The following is a 19,277-nucleotide window of genomic DNA, read 5'->3' on the forward strand; positions in this document are numbered from 1 at the left end:
CCTCCCGGTGGCAGCACATTTTGTCGGTCTCACAGCAGTAACAAGACTATGAATTGACCACCTGATGAGGAAATGGGGGGCGTGAAATGGTCACCTTGTGGGTTACTGTCCAACTGGACCACTCTATTCACCTCCTGTCACCAAGGGAAATTAGGAGGAAAAGGTGGAAGGGTGACCGACGTGCATCTTAGACATCAGAGAATGAGGGGAGATATGAAAGGCGCTATATAACAGAGGCATACTGAGGGCACTGCATCATGGGTAGCTATCAAGTGCAGTGCAATACTGAGAGATATGAAAGGCACTATATAATAGATATTAAAAGCACTACATAATGGATAGGTATCTTACATAGCACCTTTGATAACTATGAAAGGCTCTATATAAAAGATACGGGCTAATATGAAAGAAGCAAAATAATAATAGACAGGTATGAAAGGCACTATATTAGGCAGACAGATAGGAAAGGTGCTATATAATACAGATGTATAGGAAATGCACTATATAATAGATAGACGTGAACGGAGCGGTACAGTACACAGATATGGCGTACACATATGAAAGGCACTATATAATAGACAGACGGATGTGAAAGGCGCCCCACCTTCACGTCTCCCTGCACTTCAGCTCGCATTAAGAGGCCCTCACAGTTCACCGAAGTTTCCCGAATCCTCTAAGTTTTAGAAGGCAAAGAGTCGTTTTGTCGCCCTCTTGTGGCAGAAGTCCGCGTGACAGGCTTTGCGGTCAGTGATGGGCTTTTGTCCCAAGTGGGCCAGTGTTGTGGCTGCATGTCCAGGGGGTCTCGTCCCAAGAGCAGGTGGCTTTGATTTCTCTTTGTAATTTACATCTTGCATGTGCATGAATGTCCAAAAGGTCAGCTCTGCCCACCTCTGTTGCCCATTGTGTTGACCTTTACTGCACTTTTGTTCAGGGCTCATGCCCTGGCAGACAGGCAAATGGCGGGCAGCGTACCCTAAAGTCAATGGTCACATAAGGTGATGTGACACTCTTGGAAGTCGAGAGTCATCAGAATATCAATCACCTTCATTGTATATAGTGCCTTTAACTGCACACCCCACTCGGTGCTGCCATCTTTGCAGACTTTCCACTTACAGCATTTCTTTGGCTCACACAGCGCCACCTGTAGGCCAACTAAGAGATTTTATAGAAACTGGACTGGAAGACAGTGATGGCACCGCTTGTACATGGTCACACATCCTGCCACCTACCACACCAAGGCCATGCCAAACGCACACCCTGTACTGATGACACTAATAATGAAGGGTCCCATCAAACCCTTACCCTGGGGGCCTAAGTAGCACAGTCAGCCTCTGTGGGTCAATACTGCCCATATTGGCATTAGCACCTTCATGTTCAGGGAGAGCTGTTGGTATCTGTGCCCCTGCACCTTCCTTAATCTGTCTCATCCCTGGGTGCCCCTTGTGCCCATGCTGATTCACACAGATGGATAGCATTGCTACTACCCCAAGTGGCATAAAGTCCAAGGTGAGTGGTGCCACTTGTTGTACCGACCCATCACATAGTCACAAAAACTGGATCTACCAACCTAACATGAAGGTAGCAAGATGGCATGGTGCCAGCTCTCCTCAGACTTACAGTCAACCTCAGGCCAGCATGCATACGGTGTGGGACTTCTAGGTGACCCCCCCCCCCACCTACATCCACAATATGAGCCATTGATGACAACTGGGCAATTGTGTCATTTGATGAGCTGGAGAAGTTGGAGAGACTCACTGTGCCATCACGTGTTGGGCACCAAACGACAAGCTTCCATTCTTCACGCCTTCATTTGAGTCCGGTGGGGCAGCCGTCAGTCCATCCTTTACACGGGGGAACTTTGAAGGCCAGTCCTGCACCGCGGGGTTGCTAAAGCTGGCTGCTCACACTTTAAGTGTGGCATTGACCTACCTGGTGTGATGGAGGTGGCACTTTGGGATGCCAGGCTAGACAGACCGCAGACCAGCATGCAGAGTTCCACCATGGCGCTTTACATAAAAACCAAACGTGCACAGAGACCACCTGCCCATCACCCGTTTGAATGCCTGGCCTCTGCTCCAGTCTTTCTCCCAGAGCCAGTCTGCTTTCTTCATGCCACATCTCTTTTTCCAGCTGTAGTGCCACTTCAGTCAAATGCCCATCTTGAGTTGTCCCTTCTCTTTTTCTCTGCTGCTTGTCCACCTGGGCCTAGTCGATGGCATGTGTGGGCACACCACATAGGTGTTGGCTGGGAATGGGCAGGTGAGCCAAGGACATATTCTTCACATGGCAGTTTCACCACAACACCTGAACAAACTGCACCACGCTGCCAACTGCACTGTCTGGATGAAAACGACATGACTCCTCGCTGCCCGCCTCGAGTCATAATTAGCATGCAGAACAAGACGGCTCTAGAGACGGGCATCACTAACGAGCTCAAGACGAGGCTTGTCGAGGCGTAGAGTGGCACTGACAGCTGGCACCTCCACTTCTTCCTGTTTGCGCTTCCATGCAATATGCCATCTTTTTCCTTCTTCTTAAGTGGCACAGGCCACTACTCAAAGGTGGTCACCATCTCAAGGACAAGGTCGGGACAATATAATGTCTTTCACAGGACTTTCACACTGGGATTGATGGGCACTTTCAAGGATGTACCCACAATCAAAGCTGGTAGGTCAGCAGGTGGCTTGTTGAATACAACAGGTTCTGGACATGAAGGGGGCACCAAATGGGCACTGGCCAGCTGACTACTTTGTATTTTTGTGTGCCAGTCGGCATTACCAACTGCTCAATCAGCCACAATTACAACAGTGCCACATATGTCAGGCAGGCAGTAAGGGCACCCCTCCTGCCCAGGTCAGTGTCATTCCATTATCCTGGAACTTCTGTGAAATCTTTGGAAAAAATTTCTGGGCACCTGTGTGGTCGGTGACATCACTTCTGCTAATCTGAGTGTCTTCTGGAAAAGGCGACTGGCACATCTGGGGTACAATGGAGTGGTGTGCCCAGGGTCAAAGGCCAATGCACTTCCATGACGCTCACATTCACTATAAAGAAGACCCCCACTTAAGTTCACCAAAGTAAAAGTGGCGCCCCCTTGTGGCAGCAGCTGAACGGCTGCTAATCTGCGCCTCATTAGCTCCCCTAGTGGTCAAGACGGGTAGCTGTCTCTGCCCCTCCCCTCCCACCCCAGTACCCTAATGCAGTGCCAGTGGCCGTTTGTTCTCCTCCATCTCTTACCTTTCACAGCTGTGTGCCACCTGGGCCTCTTCCAGTTAAGGCGCTATACATATGGTGACATCATTCCAAATGCACGGTAGCTGCAGCTTGAATTGGCCTCCATGTCATGCCGGTGGCTGATTAGAGTGACAGATGACGAGTGTCCCCATGCTGCCAACCCCGTGAACGGCCCATCCATCATGGAGCAGGAAATGAATTCGATTCATCAGACGCTGTCTCCTTGGGCTCTGCTAATGCCGCCTGATGCCACTCAGGGGAGCCGCGTAATGGAATGTTTGTGGATTTGATTACCGAGCGCCTCCTCACAACACAATTCAAATGTTCCTCAACAGCCGCCACTTGGCTCGGCTCTGCTACTTCCACCAAATTCCAATACCCACATGAGGACAGGGCTGCCTTAGGCAGACGAAGTGGCAGGAGTGACCCTGATTACAAGATGGCACGGGCCTGGCTGGGAGGCGTAGGCTTTACAGGACTCAGAGTGCCTGCCACCTGCTGGACACTGGAAGAAATACACTTTAAAATGTGCCAGGCTGAGTGTAAGGAAGAAAGAAAGTGGCAAGGGCCACCAAGCTAACCTTGCCAAAGTCTGAGGGTGTGTTCAGTGAAGTGCCCTGATGGCACAGTCCCAACCTGGGGGAGAACTGAGAGATGCCCTGGGCACCGAGGCCATTGTGCTAGCAGTGACTGGAGCACTTCCTCACAGAATCAGGAAGGTCAGGCCTGGCATCACTGCCAGTTTATACTGGCTATGGTACACCCATTGCCACTCACATTAACAGAAAAGAAACAAGTGCCAACTTGCCTGTCTCTCATGCCCCCTCACTCAATTCCACCAGACAGTCCTCCCTGCCCACTCCCCACACCAGAGCAGCCTGGTGCCAGTAGGTGCTCTGAGACATCTTACTTGCTCTGCTAAGGCTTTGCTCAAGGATGCCCAGTTCCAGTGATGCTGCAGTGCATGGTGTGAAGGGGAAGCGGGTACTGCCCCCTGCTGTGTCACTTGGAGGCCCTTAATAAACTATTAGGCTGGCAGGAAGGCTGCTGAGATCTGCAGGTAGTGCCCTCTGTTGGTCAGCACTAGAATAACGGTCTTCAGGAGAAGGCATACTCGGGTGGCACCTCCTGGTGGGAGCAGCTGGGAAAGGTGGAGTCAGGGAGATTTCAAGTTATCCTCTGTACTGCTCCTGGCTGGGAAAGGCACTATATGAGATAAAGAACAGTAGTGACAGTGCGCATGTTAAAAGTTGGTGTCAAACTTTTTGGATCTGTAAGTTGGCACCACACTGGCCCTTGGAGAAATGGCACCTCCTAGTGGGAGCAGCTGAACTGCAGCTGGCTGTGCCTTGGATCTCAGTGATGCCTCAACGACTCCCCTTGTGGTCAAGAAGAAGAAGTGTCTCCTCGAGGGTCTGACAAAGGCGGCTCATCTTTTAAACTTCACCCTCCTGGGCCTGCAGGTTCTGTTCATGTAAATCAGCTCTCCCGGTGGCACCAGTGTGGGCAGGCATATGCAGAGCGGGCAATGAGAGGCACTTTGTGAATGATTATAGTGCCTTTCACAGAGCACTTTTCACTGCAGTGTCACATTTACACCTACCTTCTCATCCCACCGCTAACGCCAATGTCCCACTGTTGTTTGGGGTCCACTGAATACAAATGAGAGCCATGAAGTCACTCACCAGGTGACAGGTGCTGTGAGCAGAAGGTGACAAATGAAAGCCTACAGTTGTCAGGTCCAGGGCGTCTCCACACGAGTCGTTCTTTATTTTATATAGCGCCTTTCAAAGAAAACACGCTCAAGAAGAGATTTTGCCATGGACCTGAAATGTAGCAGCTGGGCGACGTGGGCATCACCAAACACAAGATACTGTGAGAAATGTTGCACGGCCTGGGGTGGTATTGAACTCTGATCTTGAAAAGGTGACATTGACTGGTGCCAGGGTGTGTGGCAGAACCATTCTGAAGAAGCTGCAGTCTGGGAGTGCACCAGAAGGAATAGAACAGCGATGCCATGTAAGTTCACTCGGGGTGCCCACAGAGCTGTAAAAGAAAACAGAGAAAGAGGAGGATTAGAGAAGATGGCATCACACAGTCCAGACAGTGCCCCCAGCTGGTGTCCTGGGCACTCACTATCTACCTCAAATCCCGCACCAGGGGGCTCTTGTTCTTTCAAACACAGCTGGGCAGGACCACTCTCTGGTTAGGGGTGGTCTTTCTACTCCACAAATACCAGGCTAGCACTGGTTCTTGCCAGCACCCTTAAATGCCAGGCATACAGAACATAGCAGAGGGGTCTCATGTTCTGTTTTGGGTGATGCATCCCTGCCCTGTGCCACCCTGCTGCTGCCAGCCACATCTTGCCAGTCGGGCACCATCTCCAACAGTAGCTGGTCAGCTGTACAGAAATGCTTGACTGGCACACCTGCAAGGCTCTGAGCCCCTTGTATCACCAACTATGCCAATGATGATGCCATGCAGCTACAATGAACTTCAGACACACTGGCCTTTGCCATTTAATGTCATCATGTGATCTGGTGGGCAGAGCCCACAAAAGACCCTACAATGAGAGCAGTGAGACCATCGTCCAAAAGCCTCGGCCATGTGGGGCGGGCACAGGCGTGGCACTGCAAGAAGAGCTCATTCATAAAAGATATCAGCTGGATGACTGGGCCACTGGCACAGCCTAAAGGGTGATTAATTCACCCTTCTCCACAGTGTGGGCAGCAGCTGGTGACATGAGGGGTGGGTGGTGGGCAGTGAGCAATATAGCGCCTCACAAGGACAAAGGACTTCTTAAGGCGCAGGGCAGTGACATATAACAGAAAGTGCCAGTCCTGCCAGGTGAAGTGACAGACTCACAGTGATGGGGACTGAATGTGTGACACGAGGCCACTTCACAGGAAAGCTGCAGCCGGCCGGCCTGTCGGCCCCTTATTGTGAAATGTGTGCAGCTGGTGGGTGGCACTGAACTCGACAGTCTTGTGTTATATAGCGCCTTTCACAAAGGAATAACACAGTACAGAGAGGTCACATGGTGACTCAGTGACTGGGGTGATATTATGAAGTTAGGCTGGAGGGTTTTGTAGATTTGTAAAGAGTGAGGCCTGGCAGCCTAGTGCCTTGTTCAGGGTGAGAGGAGGGATGGATGTGGTCACCATATAGACGTATATAGCGCCTTTCCACTAGGAGTGACGATTAGCAGATGAAGGGTCTCTGTCTCATGGTCACACCACTGTAAAAGGCTATGAGGTGGACTTCAGCACATTGTCCACCAGGGGGAGCCAATCTCCCAGTGTTATGTTAAGAATGGCATTTTGCTGTGTGCCCGTTCTTGCATCTCCCAATGACATTGGGGACACTGATTTGCTCTGTTAAATGGACAGAGTGGCCATACAAGGGGGCAGCTGATTGTGAGCAGGGTGGGCTGCGGTGGATCTTACTGGACCAGGGATACTCACTCCACAAAGGGAGAAAGGCTTCTCTGCTGAGCTGCCCATGTCAGTCCATGCTCTGGCCACTAGATGTCGCTGCAGCACTTCTCACAGACTCTGCTGCTGCTCTCTTATTCAAATGAGCTGCCAGCGCCGCCCGCTCTCCCCAACTCCGCTCTTTGTCAGTTTTTACAAGATTTACATATTTGTTTCTGGCAAAGAAAGATCCAGAATGAGCCGGCTGCACGACATCACTCAAGATAGGGACGCCTGGCAGGGGGGCACACTCACAGCCCATGGTCACATCTCCTGTCTTAGGCTGCAGTAGTCGGAGTCTCCATGAAGAGGCGGCCCTGAGACCCCTGCTGTCTCGCACCAGGTCCTGCCTAATGACATCCTGTGACCACCTTTGACACCAGAGCTCACCAATTAGACCAGTGGAGTGGGGCAACAAGACAGACTGACCTTAAACAGGTTGTTTGATCCCACGGCCTTGTACTTTCTAGCCCAGTGTGATCACAACCAGGCCTCCATCAACTGGGTGGGGTGGGGGTCTTTTAATTTGTATAGCGCCTCTGAATGTCACCCCAGTGCACACTTGGCATGTAACAAGGTGACAGCAGACAGGTGGTTTGCACTCCTGTTCAATAGGGGGCGCCACTGCTGTCACCTCAGATCACTTAATGTCATGACCCTCCTGGTGCCCAGGTGTGACTGACAAGAGGCTCCTGTGGGACTGAGCAGCCTGAGCCACAAAGCCCCCAACATCTTGAGGACAAGGAGCACGGGTTCAATGGGGGAGGTGGCTGCAGTGCACTCCAGGACCACTGGCACCACATGCATGAAGATGGCAGTACCTAGCACTGTTAAGCATGGCAGTGCCATCATAAGGCTCAGGGATGTGGCAGTGCCCAGCACTGTCAGCTAAGTGCAGGAGCACTGCAATGCCCCTGCAGTCTTACAGAGGAGGCAGGGCACCTTCTTTAGGCCTAACTGTCCTGACATGAGCCACCCGGAGCCCCAGTCACACCACCTGGGGGCGACACCACACAAGAAAGGTTTCTGTGACCCGTGTGTCACCTTAGGGATGCATAGGCCACTGCTGCCAATCAAAGCCTTGGCACAGTGTGGTAGGTCTCAGTTTGACCAGTGTGCCAATGTGCTATTTGGTGGCTCTTTGGTTCCTTTCACAAACTTCATCTAGAGTGGGCACCTCATCTGGCAGAGCATCCTGAGCTGAACAGGACAGCTGAGGGGGCAGCTTAGGGTGACAAGTGAACACGGGTGCAGCCAGCTAAGCCAGCAGCCAATCACATTTAAGGACACACAGCTCAGGCCCGCCTTCAGGGAAGTGCAAGAGATTTAAACTGGGAGTTTCCATAGCAACATCAGGGCGGTCTGAAGTAGGTGCAGACTCTGCTGTGAGGAGCCTGGGATGAGACCCCTGCTGCCCTGAGCTAAGTTGGCACAGAGCCTGCAGTGGGCCTCTTTAGTCAGCTAACCTGCTCAATGGGGGTGGGCACAGGAAGGTGGGTATCACAGACAGGGAATTCCTACCCAAAACAAGTGGACAGTGCCACCTAAATAGAACATGGCACTGTGTTAAGTCTTCATGCCTGTCATAATGCCAACATGATTTTTTCTAAAACTTCCAGCACCAGTCAGAACAGAAATCCTGAATTTCCAGTGATCGGCCAAAAGGTGGCGACCTTCACCTAGCATCCCGCTGCCCTCAGCCTGAGGCTCAGCACATGGCTCCGGATGCCAATGTCAACTTTGTTTTCTTCTGTGTCACTCCATCTGTTACCTGGATATCCACTGGCTGGCACAGCTGGAATTGCCAACCCCATAAGGCTAAGCGAGACACGGTGTGTCCTGTGGACTGGGATGTGCTGGGGTGTCAGTACAGAAAGGCGGCCATAAGGGTGTCACCCACTGTAAAGAAACTAGCAGGTATAAATGAACCTAGCGTGCCAGGCTGGCAGGTGGAACTGGAGCATGTGCCCTTGCTGCCCACTCTACAGGCCACAGCCACACGGTCCACCACAATGGCCACCCTATGAGGTGTTCATTATGGGCAAAAAGGCAAGGTGGCCATTTCAGTAGCAGATGCTCAGCACTGAAAGGCGCTATATAAGAGCACATATAAGCACCATGGGATGGCACTCAGCACTGATGGGGTCACCAGGCACCGGAAAGTCAATGAAATGGACAGGAAGGGTGGCAGCTGCAGACTGGCATGGTCCTTAAAAGTCCCCAACAAGAGCAGCAGCCAGTGTCCCATCGGGCCACCACCAAAGGGTGCCATCAACAGGCAGCCCTGGGATTCTATGGGACACGTTAGCCCAGGTGGGTGACAAGCCCATCAATTCGGGAGTCCTGGTGGTCCAAATGTGCTGACCGCAGGCCTCTAATATAGTGCCTTTAGCAGGCTTGCGTAACCCCATCCTCAGTCAGAGAACATGGTGTGCCCGTAGAAGTGTGCAGTGCTCCATATGGTAGCTGGCATTGTGTGCCACAAGCCTTTCACTTTCTTTCCCTCTCCAATTATGCTGCCAGCGTGAAGACCCCCATCCACCATCAGCCTTTCACACGGACCCTCGATGAAGAGTCGGCACAGAAGGAAAAGCAGCGGGAAGCTCGGGAACAACGGCAGATTGTTGTGGTGAAGCATTGGCATGCGGGCCGCCCCCTGTGCCTGGCATTCCCCTTATGGAGGGCACCTCCTGCAATGCACTCAAGGCATGTCAGGTTTGAGCCGCCGTCACCTTGGAAACCACTAAGCTGGGGGCCGGGTGGTCGTCGTGGTTACAGCGGCTTTTTCTCTTCATCTTCAAGGGGCATCAGCTGGTGTTTGGCTTCGAGGAGCAAAGCCCTTCACCGCATTAGTGTTGTATAGTGCCTTACACGATAGCACCACAGCCTATCATTGAGAGCACTCCTGCTGGCAGAACCTGCTCTGGGTAGGATGCCAGTTTAACTCACAGCACAAACTATGGACACTGCAAGAACTTCAGGTGTGGCACAATGGCGGGCATTGCTGTGCTCAAACCCTCATCTGGTGCTGTTTGTTTGCCATTTGTGTGCTCTGCCTGTGTCTCTGTTGTGCGAGAGAGACTGTTATGGCAACCCAGTCCTTATTCAGTGGTCGTCTTGACCCCACTGCTGCCAGGCTCCAGGTCTAATGGCACTGAAGTTGACCAGGCTTGGTGGATTTGCCCGGGTACTTGTGTCCATCTGAAGTCACCTCCCATGGTTACCCATCCAGCATGCCACACCAGTTGTAACATAAACAAGGGCACTGCCAATGTCCAGTGTCAAAGCAAGGCCTCCTGGCCACCCAGCTCCTCTCACACTGGTGCACACTGAGAGAGTCTATGGCACCTTACTAGGCATTTATAATGGCATGGTTTTCTTTTTTGTGACCATATGCCCACTGTTCTGGCACAGGAGTGGATGCCAGGCACCTAACAAAGAGCAGTGGCTGACATCAGCAAAGGATAAAGTTACCGATGACAGAATAATTCAAAAACATAAGACTAGACTCAATGTATCTAATAATGCCAACTGAAGGAGTCGGGCACTGCCAACCAGAAGGGCCAGCAGGCCCCCTCTGACCCTCACGTCTGACTGGCAGGAGCACCGTACCCTCATGCTGACAGTTAATCACATGTGCTGCTGTGACTGGGGTACCGGGTGACACAACAGGCCAGTGGACTCCATGGGGACCACAGGCGGTGACCCATATCTGCCCAGTGTCCTGCACTGTCCCATATATCCCCAAGCAGGAAAATGTCTGCCATGGAGGGAGAAGACCACCTGAGAGAAAACCAGCCAAGTGTCCAGCTGGAACCGGAGGAGCTGAGGGGCACAAAAACATGTACCACTGGAGTCAAGAAGGGTGACCAGCCAAGTAGCGAAGTGAAGAGGACAGGGGAATATAGTGCCTTTCACTGGTGCCTGTCTGTTTTATGGTGCCATCTCTTTATAAACCTGTTGTATTGCACCCTGTCGATTACAGAACGCCGTTAACATCTGTTTCTGCTATATAGTGCCTTTCACATCTCTGCATAGCCCCGTTTCCATGTGTATTGTATAGTGCCTTTCCTGATTGCCCACGTATGGACTACATAATCTTTTTCATTTTTTTATTCGTTACACAGTGTAGTGTATCACTACATAGCACCCAGATAGATGTGAAAGGCGCTATATAACAGGTAGAAATAAAAGGTACTGTAGGTAAATAGATGGACATGAAAGGCGCTATATAATAGATACACGCGTATGAAAGGCAGGGTAACATGGCAGTCACTGTCGAGCTTTTCAATTCAGTTTAGTTCATAGTGCCCGCCCAGACCCTGGGTACCTAGCAGGCTACCAAAAGTCAGTCTGGGTGGTATGGAGGTTGGGACATGGCACAGGTAGAGTCTGGATCCCCACTGGAGCCCCCTGTACCTGACATGTCTCTTCATAACATCCCTAGGCCGCTTCAATGCAAAGCAGGGTGGCAGCAGCTGGAGCCCTGGCAGGCAGGAAATAATGCCAGATAAGATGCCAGCCAGTTCATTACTGGGGCTCCAGTTTAGACTGGCCAGGTGGTCTCACCTGCACACCTTTGGCCCACATGGACATCAAGAGTGTACGCAGACCCCAAATTCTAAGGCGCTTGACCCACGAGGCAGCAGCGCTCACCACTGTGCCCCCTTGGCATACAGTGTTAGTACTTAAGTACCTACAGTACCTGACAGCAGTTCTGGCAGCACAGAGAACCCAAGTCTCCGAGGGGTTCCTTAGCCCCCCACTGCTTTAAGGAAACAGGAGGTGCTCTGTCACTTTTTCTGTTATGTGCCACCTCCCACTGCTCTGTCATTGCATTGTCTCCTTAAGCAGCTGGGCCCACTTGCTCCAAACTCATCCCTGTCCTTATTTGTGTGACCCGAGCTGGTCGCCTGGCCTTCGCCATGGTGGTCTTTATGTCCTCCTCCACCTCCCCGTTCATCTGTTCCTCTTTCTCAGCCTTCCCTTGTTCTGATCTCAAGTCCTCCATTTTCCTGTCATTCCTGGAGGGTGCGTGTGTGTTGTGTGGCCACCTCAGGACATCGTCTTGTCATCTGTAAAAGCCACCCAGCTTAAGGAGCCATGTGTCCCACCTTAAGGGCTCATCTGAATGGGTTTGTTGCCACCTAAAAATCAGGCTTAACTAATTGTAGTGCCTTTCATAGTGCACACCACCACCACCACGAAGCTCCTTATAAATACACAAGCGTGTGATTCACACGTCGGTGCCTCTAAAATGCGTTATAGACTTTCTGTGCAGCTTGAATCTGGCATCCTATGAAAGGCGCTATATGAAATCAACCTGTAAGGAAGTGAAGAACATTACCAGGGCACAGAGGCATACTTCGCTGCTGAGGGTACCTCGGTTCAATTTCCAGCCTGGTACCCATTGAGTTTTCATTCAAACTAATAGAGATGTGGGACAAGGACACAGGGAAAACTTGCAAATGTCACATGGATCTGTGAGACAACAACTTTGACTGCTCGGCCATCATGCTGCTGGACCTCACCTTAAAAATGTAAAATAAGCCCACAGACATGACCACCCACAGTCATAACCTAATCCAGAACCAAACCGTGGGCACAAAGCAGCACTAGCTGGTCATCACTTGGCACTTACAGATTTATATTGGGGCCATCTTAGAGTGACCAGTGCACACAGCCAGCATGTCTTTAGGATGTGACAGGAAAGGCACAGGGAGAACTTGCGAAGTATACACTCGGCTGGGACGTGGACACGGCGAGGTGTGCAGCTAACGGCTGAGAGAGTTTAAAAATTCAATGAAAAGCGACTCCCAAATGAGCGCAGAACAAAGCCGAAAGCTGGTCTGGCCCAGGACCCTTCAGTTACGAATGCTCGAGTGTACGCGCGCCGTCCGGTTCAGGACCCTTCAGGCGCGGGTGCTCGAGCGAGAGAGCGCGCGCCCGTTCTCCTCCCTTTGATCTCTGTATTTCCGTCAGCTGCAGCATTTCACTCGCACTCATGACGTGTCACTCGGGGCTGGAATTTGTCGGGACGTCGCCGGAGCCGCGTGCACGCGCGCGAGGGTGTGTGCGTTACTTCGTAGTTAGCTCGCCGCCTTTCCAGCCGGGAAGCGTCACATGGCGCTTATTTCCATGAAGTCTGGAGAGGGGCACGAGAGATTGGTGCTGACGGCCAGGTCAGCTCACTTCTTCAGTGGTCACAGCTTCTTGTATTTTTGGCCGGGATGTCCTCCTCCTTGGAGCTGCAATCACATTCCATTGAGTTCGCAAAGCCCAATATAGCCGCCTTGATGCCGCCGCGGAAGGAGGACTCAATTCAGCCCGTTTCGATCGCCACTGTTGCGTTTCCCTCCTTATCGGTGCCCGGTTGGCCAGGCCTAGCAGGTATCAACCGGGCACCGATCTGTGCATCATAGGATCGGAATCAATTTAGAGGTAGCTCACCTGGAAATGAATAGTCCCTCAAAGGGACTTCAGAGTGACTGAGTCAACCTCGGGTGACCACGGGTCACAACTGAGCTCCCCCATTGTTTCCAAAAATGAACGAGTGATCGAATCTGCCTGGAGTTTTAGCAGCTAACGGAGGTGACATGGTGTTTCGTGCTAGTGGACTCAGATTCAAGCCCGGGCCTTTGCATGTTCACCCCTTTTTATAGTTTCGACCCCAATTTCCAAAAACGCACAGGTGCCAGTCCACTGTAAGGCGCTCCATCCAGTGGTGGTCCCTTCCTTGCCCCCGACATTCTCTGGACAGCTTAGGCCAGCAGGGCTCCTCAATGTGCAAACTTTGAGAGGAGAGCGCAGTTCACGTTCAGTAGTAAGGCCAAGTGCACTTGAAGTCCTAGGGGGTCTCGGAACACGAGGGTTTCCACTAAGTAATAAAAAAAGTGCAGACCACCCATCATGGTCAAAAAAAAGGAAATCATCAGCACCCAGTTAAGAGTGCAGTTGGACCAAAGTCCAGCAGATGGCGAGGGCTTCACCCTGACCGATGAGCACTGAAGGATCAGTGACTACTGCTGGGCACACAGCACTTGGCTCAGGGTTCAATTCTCAGCACCAAAGTTGAGCTTTGTGACAATTAATGGCTTTTCTTCTCCATGCCTGTCTTTGGGTACTATTCGTCCAACCGCTCTCAGTGTGTGTGGACAATAAACTGGGGGCAGACTGATGTCCACAGGCAATACACCTTCCTGATATAGCGTCTTTCCCGCTGTCAGAGATCAACAATTGTGTGTGGACAGTAGACGGGTGTCTGCATGATGTCCAGTGCTCTCTCTTAATTCCACTTTGAGGTCCACGCACTCATTGTCTAACAGAAGTCTGACATTCAAGGCAGTGGCTAGCGTCTACAAGGTCAGAGCTAATCTGGACAAGGTGCCACTCTTTCCCTGGGCAAAATCACTCACACGGGCCATTTCTTTGGCAAATGTAAAGAAAGCCAAATTAGCTGGAGGAACACCCACATGTACACCAGGAGAACGTGCAGTGTCCACACCCGTGTTGGAGTCCAGGATCGTGGAGCTGTGAGGCACTATACCCATTTCCGGGGGTTTTCTATTCCCCCTCCAATCACATTTGTCCCGTCGGCGTGTCCTCCGATGGCCAGGCGTCCCGTCCAGACATTGATTCTCGTTTAAAGTTTGGATGGTCGCAGACTCGCAAAGCGCCGATTGAGCGGAAGTGAAAGTTTGAAAAAATCGTCAAAAGAGCCCAACAAAGGCGGCTTTGTGCCCGAGCGCCGGGGTCCCGGGACCAGACCGTGAAGGGGCCACCTGTGCGCGGCGGGGTGCGATTGCGGGGCGAGTAACCTGACTCCTGGTGAGCGAACTAGCGGGCGGCTCCGTGCGATTGTGCGCCGCTCGAGTGTAACCTGCGCCTCTGCGGCCATATCCTGCAATCTGCCCGTCCGGAGGGAGGAACAAACCGCGGCAGCAACAGGGAGAGGGAGAGGGAGAGGAAAAAAAAAAACAAGAAGAACAAATCGGACAACATGGCGAAGTTTGTGTGCGCGCCGCTGCCTTAGGAGCGAAAGAGAAAGAGCGAGCGAGCGAGCGGGCGGCCAGGCGAGGAGGCGCACCGCGATCGGGACCGGCACTCGGAGCGTCCCGGGACCCTCGGCTGCTTCCCGTGCCCTTCTCTTGCCATGCCCGACTCTACTATGGGATGAAAGTGTCCGCCGGAGGATAAAAAACTGGTAAAGCAGCGGGATGGAGAAGCAAGCGCTGAGACGAGAGAAGGTAGGCGAGCGAGGGGCAAGCGGGGGGCGAACTGCTGTCGTTCGATTTGATTTGATCGCCCTGTGGCTCGGGGAGGGCGGGACGGAGGAGCTGCGCTGCCCGAGCGGCGCTCAACTTTTTCCCGTTAGGAGTTCGTAAGCCACGCGTGTAGCAGTAGTTGTGAGTGACAGCTATCCGTCTGGGGGACGTGTGACCGTCCCGTCCTGGCGGCGGCTGTAGGCGGAAAGAATGCAAGGAAATGAAACGAAGAGACGGCAGCGTGGCCGTTAGAACCCACGGGGAGACGAGACCAATGAGAAAGTGCACGAGGGCCACCTCAAAACCCCGCCAAGCCACATGCGACGTGCCATTTCAACTCAGCCTTCTCGTACACAAAGTACCCCCAGATGGGGCAGTGCCGCACGCTGCCCTCTATTTGCAAAACCAGTAACGGGTTGACCCCCAGTTTGAACATCTCAAAGGCCCGAAACCGTTACTTTAATTTCCACATCCTTGATTTGGTTATACATAGCGTGGCCATTAGGGGGAGCTCAACGAACCGACACACCGAAGCGCTCGTCCGGCCAATCGCCGGCCTGCTGACCTCTACGGGGCGCGCCGGTTTGACCAGCTGAGTCCTGGGTGCCCCCTATTCAGATGGCAGTGTGACAAATGAGAGCATCCCCATTGGCATGTGACTTGCTGCATTATGAGAAGCACTTTGAGGGTGCCCCCTTGGACTCATTTATCTGAGGATACCTTTGATCTCCTGGTGCTGACAGGTGGCATCCATGCTTGTGCCCTGTGAGTCCTGGCAGGTCGCACAACCCATCTGGTGATTTAATACACGTGTACTTTATATAGTGACTTTCACTGGTAATGGACACTTGCAGGTCACAAATCGAAGCACAGCTGTGGTCACACCACCTGCATGACATTCCATGCCACACTACGGGCACTCGTCTCTACATAGCACTGCCATTTATCTCAACCCTCTCTGGTCAACCTTTACTTCAATGGTCTGCTCCTTCTCTCCAAAACGACATAGCAGGGCTTTGGAGCTTCCAGCTGGGTGCCACCCCTCCACTGAAGACCATGTGGTGTTCCAGATGTCCCCAAGTTTTGGTTCTGCTTATCCATGGTGACTGTCACAGCTCTGAGTCTCCTCATCAAGGACAATCACTGATAAGTGACCTACTCGTTTGGGCCCAGGGCTGCTTTGTCAGCTTAAGTGAGTCATGATGTGGGATGTGCCAGCTCAGTACCTTGGCGCCAGTCCCCAAAAGATGCCCACACCCCTGTGTCAGGAGCCTTTGCTGACTTTTCTCATTTACGGTCTCCATCTACCCTGGTAGATCTGGGCACAAAGCAGGAGCCAAGCTTGGATGGCGATTTGCAATCACAATGTCCTGTTAGGCCCAGGGGCTCTGTCCTTTTTGTTGTGTTCTCCTGTGAGCTGGATGGGGTGACCAGCTATAAGGGACAGCAGACGTGAAGGAGGCTTGGGGGTCCCAGTTGAGTGGTGCATCTTCTGGGAGAGAGTGCAGGATGTGGATGAAGAAATGCCAGACAGGAGGTGGCCATTTGGAGGACAGGCAGGGGGTGAGATAATCCGGAGAGTAAACAGCCTGTGTGCCCACTCCACCATACCCTGGTGTGCCTTTTAGTTTGGTCCCTGCGTGGACAGTGCCTTGAACTTGTGAAGCAAGGTGACAAATCCATTTGTTTGCTAGTCGTCATCTTTTCCTTCTGTGATTTAACTTTGTGTCCCAAGCCACCTGCTCAAAGTGTTCAGACAATCCACAAGATATGATTGTTCTTTGAGGACATTTGTGACCCACCACGCTGGACCCAGTGCCCCCGACCTTGAATGGTCAAAAACCAGGCCAGCAGGGACAAAAGGGACCACAGCTGGGGCCAACACTGGATCACTGTAGATCAGGCTGGCAGACATTTGGTGGGCTTCATCAGACACTGTCCCACTGCGCACTGGGCAGTGAGGGGACAGCTGACACAATGAGTGCTGGCGCTATATACTGTACACATGCTGGATTGGGACAGCAAGCCAGGGCCACCTGCCATGTCATCAGGGAGAATCTGGATCTCCGATGGCAAGTGAAGGTCACTTTAGGACGAGTTAAAGGACACTTCCTTACTTTATCAGTTTTTCTCACTTCATAAAGTTCTTCATGTTAGTGCAAGGAATCGAATGTGAAAAAGAAAATGAAATCTGATTGAGTCGTCATCGTCAAGGCTTGGCACCCCTGGGTATTCACTATAAAAAAAAAGAATCTGCAATGGGTCAGGTAGATGGCAGCACAGCTCGGTCCTTCTGGAAGATGTCAATTTCTATTTAATCCCACTGTCACCAGTACAGCAATGACAGGCCACCAGGGGGCAGCAGTTGCACTAAACGTATCCGCAGCCCTTCGGTGTGCCAGGTGGCCATAATGGCTTTAGGGGACCTCTGAATCCCAGTGACCCTGTGCTGGGGGTCACACATGGCAGTGCCTGTTGTAGCAGGGTGAAGGTCAGAGGGTGACACTGGTGACATTTGCCTTTTCTTATCCATTTGTCCCTTGTGGTGTTTCCATGCATGTGAATCACTTGGCCTGGTGGCTGCTGGGTTCAGCCTGTAGGTGGCGCTGCTCTTACACTCACATGTGTGGCGATGCAGACGGCGGGTCTGCCTGGTCTCCACCACCTTGATGTGCCACTGGCACCTGTGGGCTGAGTGTTTCTGTGCCACACAGGCAGCTGACAACTGGTTTGACTTCATACTGACTTTCATTTGTTGGGCTTTGCTCCAGTTGTGTGCTGCACAAACATCATCAAAACACTAAAATGTCTGAAAATGAACGAGTTGTGTAAAAGACCACTGTGTGGAGAGCAGCAGGGTACCACTGGGGGGTGCAGAAATAGGAGCAGGATGGGTGAGATGGTTAATGATGTGATAGAAGCCCACCAGTCCTGTAGGGGGCAGCAGTCAGGAGTCCAGCACGGGGCTGAGCAGGACAGAGTAGGCCGACAGACACTGCAGAGAGTGAACACCGGGGGGCGCTGCACTGATGTTGTGTTGTCACGTCTTGGTATTTTGCTTTATTTGCATGTTATTTGTGGTTGTTATGCCAGTTGCCGGTCACTGCTCCTCTCCTATCTAAGATGGCGGCGCACTGCTCTGCTCACAGCGTCCACGTTTGTGGATATTTCTGAAGACTTTGTGTGTGGATGCCATTGACGGTGACTTTTCTGGTTTTGACCCCTGCTGGCTCTCCATATGCAGCTGATTTTTGTCATCATCCCAGTCCCTTCCTGTGTCCTTTGTGACCTGGAATGTCCACTTCCTGGGCTGAACAGCTAAGCGTGGACTTACAGAAACTTAAAAGACAAAGACGCTGCCATCAGCATGTCACATGACCCCCGAGACGCCTGCTGCCCAAGTGTCTGTCTCGGTGGCGCCCCCTGTCCACCAGTTCAGAGCCAACATGCACATTCTGACTTTTATTTGAACGCTTACAGTCAATCACGTTTGCTTTATATAGCGCCTCTTACAGAAGATGTCACAACAGGACCAGTCTGGCGGAGCAAAATAAACAAATAAAAAACTTTAAACTTCAGTAAAATAACGAAACAGAAACTCGTAGGAAAACTCTTCGGGTCAGGAACACAAGTCCAACATAAAAATGACAGAAATGACACACACTGGCATGGCGAGGTCTTACCCAAGTTACAGATAACAAGCAGGAGGACTGGCCCTGGCAAGTGCTGAGTCCCTCAGTGTAATGGATGTGGCACTCTGATTGTGTTGGAGTGTCCATAAAAAGGCGCTATACTGTACAAGGGCAGGCGTTGGCTCTCGGGGGCCGGCTTGACTTTCCTGTCTGCAGTGTCACAGAATTCTCGACCGTTCGACAGAAATGCAAAAAACAACCAAAGTGATCAATGAAAGAGCGCCCCCCAGAGAGCCCGGGGGTCACATTCCTGTTGGCACACACTCTCCTGCAGTGCCATTTTGACAGCCTTATGGGTGGGCTCTGCCACTTGGTGAGTTTCATGTTGACAGTTGCTAGGCGAGGCCAACAGGAAGTGTGTGGCACGTGCCATATCCAGGTCAAGGACAGGACACCACCATGTCTCTGTCAGGGATCCTGCCCCGGCTGTGGCCTTCAATTTGTTTTTTGATTTGTGATGTTGCCTTTGCATTTAAGCTGCCAATGTTATGTTCCGTGTGTTTTGTGGGCGGTGCCACCAGAGGGTCCCCCACAGCTCCAGCTGGTTCCCAGTCGGTGAGTTCTTGTGCTTTTGTAAATTCTTCGCACCTTCTGCTTGGTGTTTGACGTTGCAT

The 19,277-nt window shown here is 52.0% G+C and overlaps 1 protein-coding gene across 3 annotated transcripts in view; it reads left to right on the forward strand.

Annotated features, from left to right (window-relative positions):
• Positions 1 to 14,386: 14,386 nt before the first annotated feature.
• Positions 14,387 to 19,277, forward strand: part of ttc28 (tetratricopeptide repeat domain 28) — a 473,813-nt gene continuing 468,922 nt past the window's right edge. For all 3 annotated transcript variants that reach the window (XM_039772324.1, XM_039772327.1, XM_039772326.1), the window contains exon 1: positions 14,387 to 14,953. In XM_039772324.1, the coding sequence (XP_039628258.1) occupies positions 14,924 to 14,953 (30 nt within the window). In that variant the 5' untranslated portion in view covers positions 14,387 to 14,923. The remainder of the gene's footprint in view (positions 14,954 to 19,277) is intronic.

This window comes from Polypterus senegalus, chromosome 12, assembly GCF_016835505.1.
Source record: "Polypterus senegalus isolate Bchr_013 chromosome 12, ASM1683550v1, whole genome shotgun sequence".
Classification (NCBI taxonomy): domain Eukaryota; kingdom Metazoa; phylum Chordata; class Cladistia; order Polypteriformes; family Polypteridae; genus Polypterus; species Polypterus senegalus.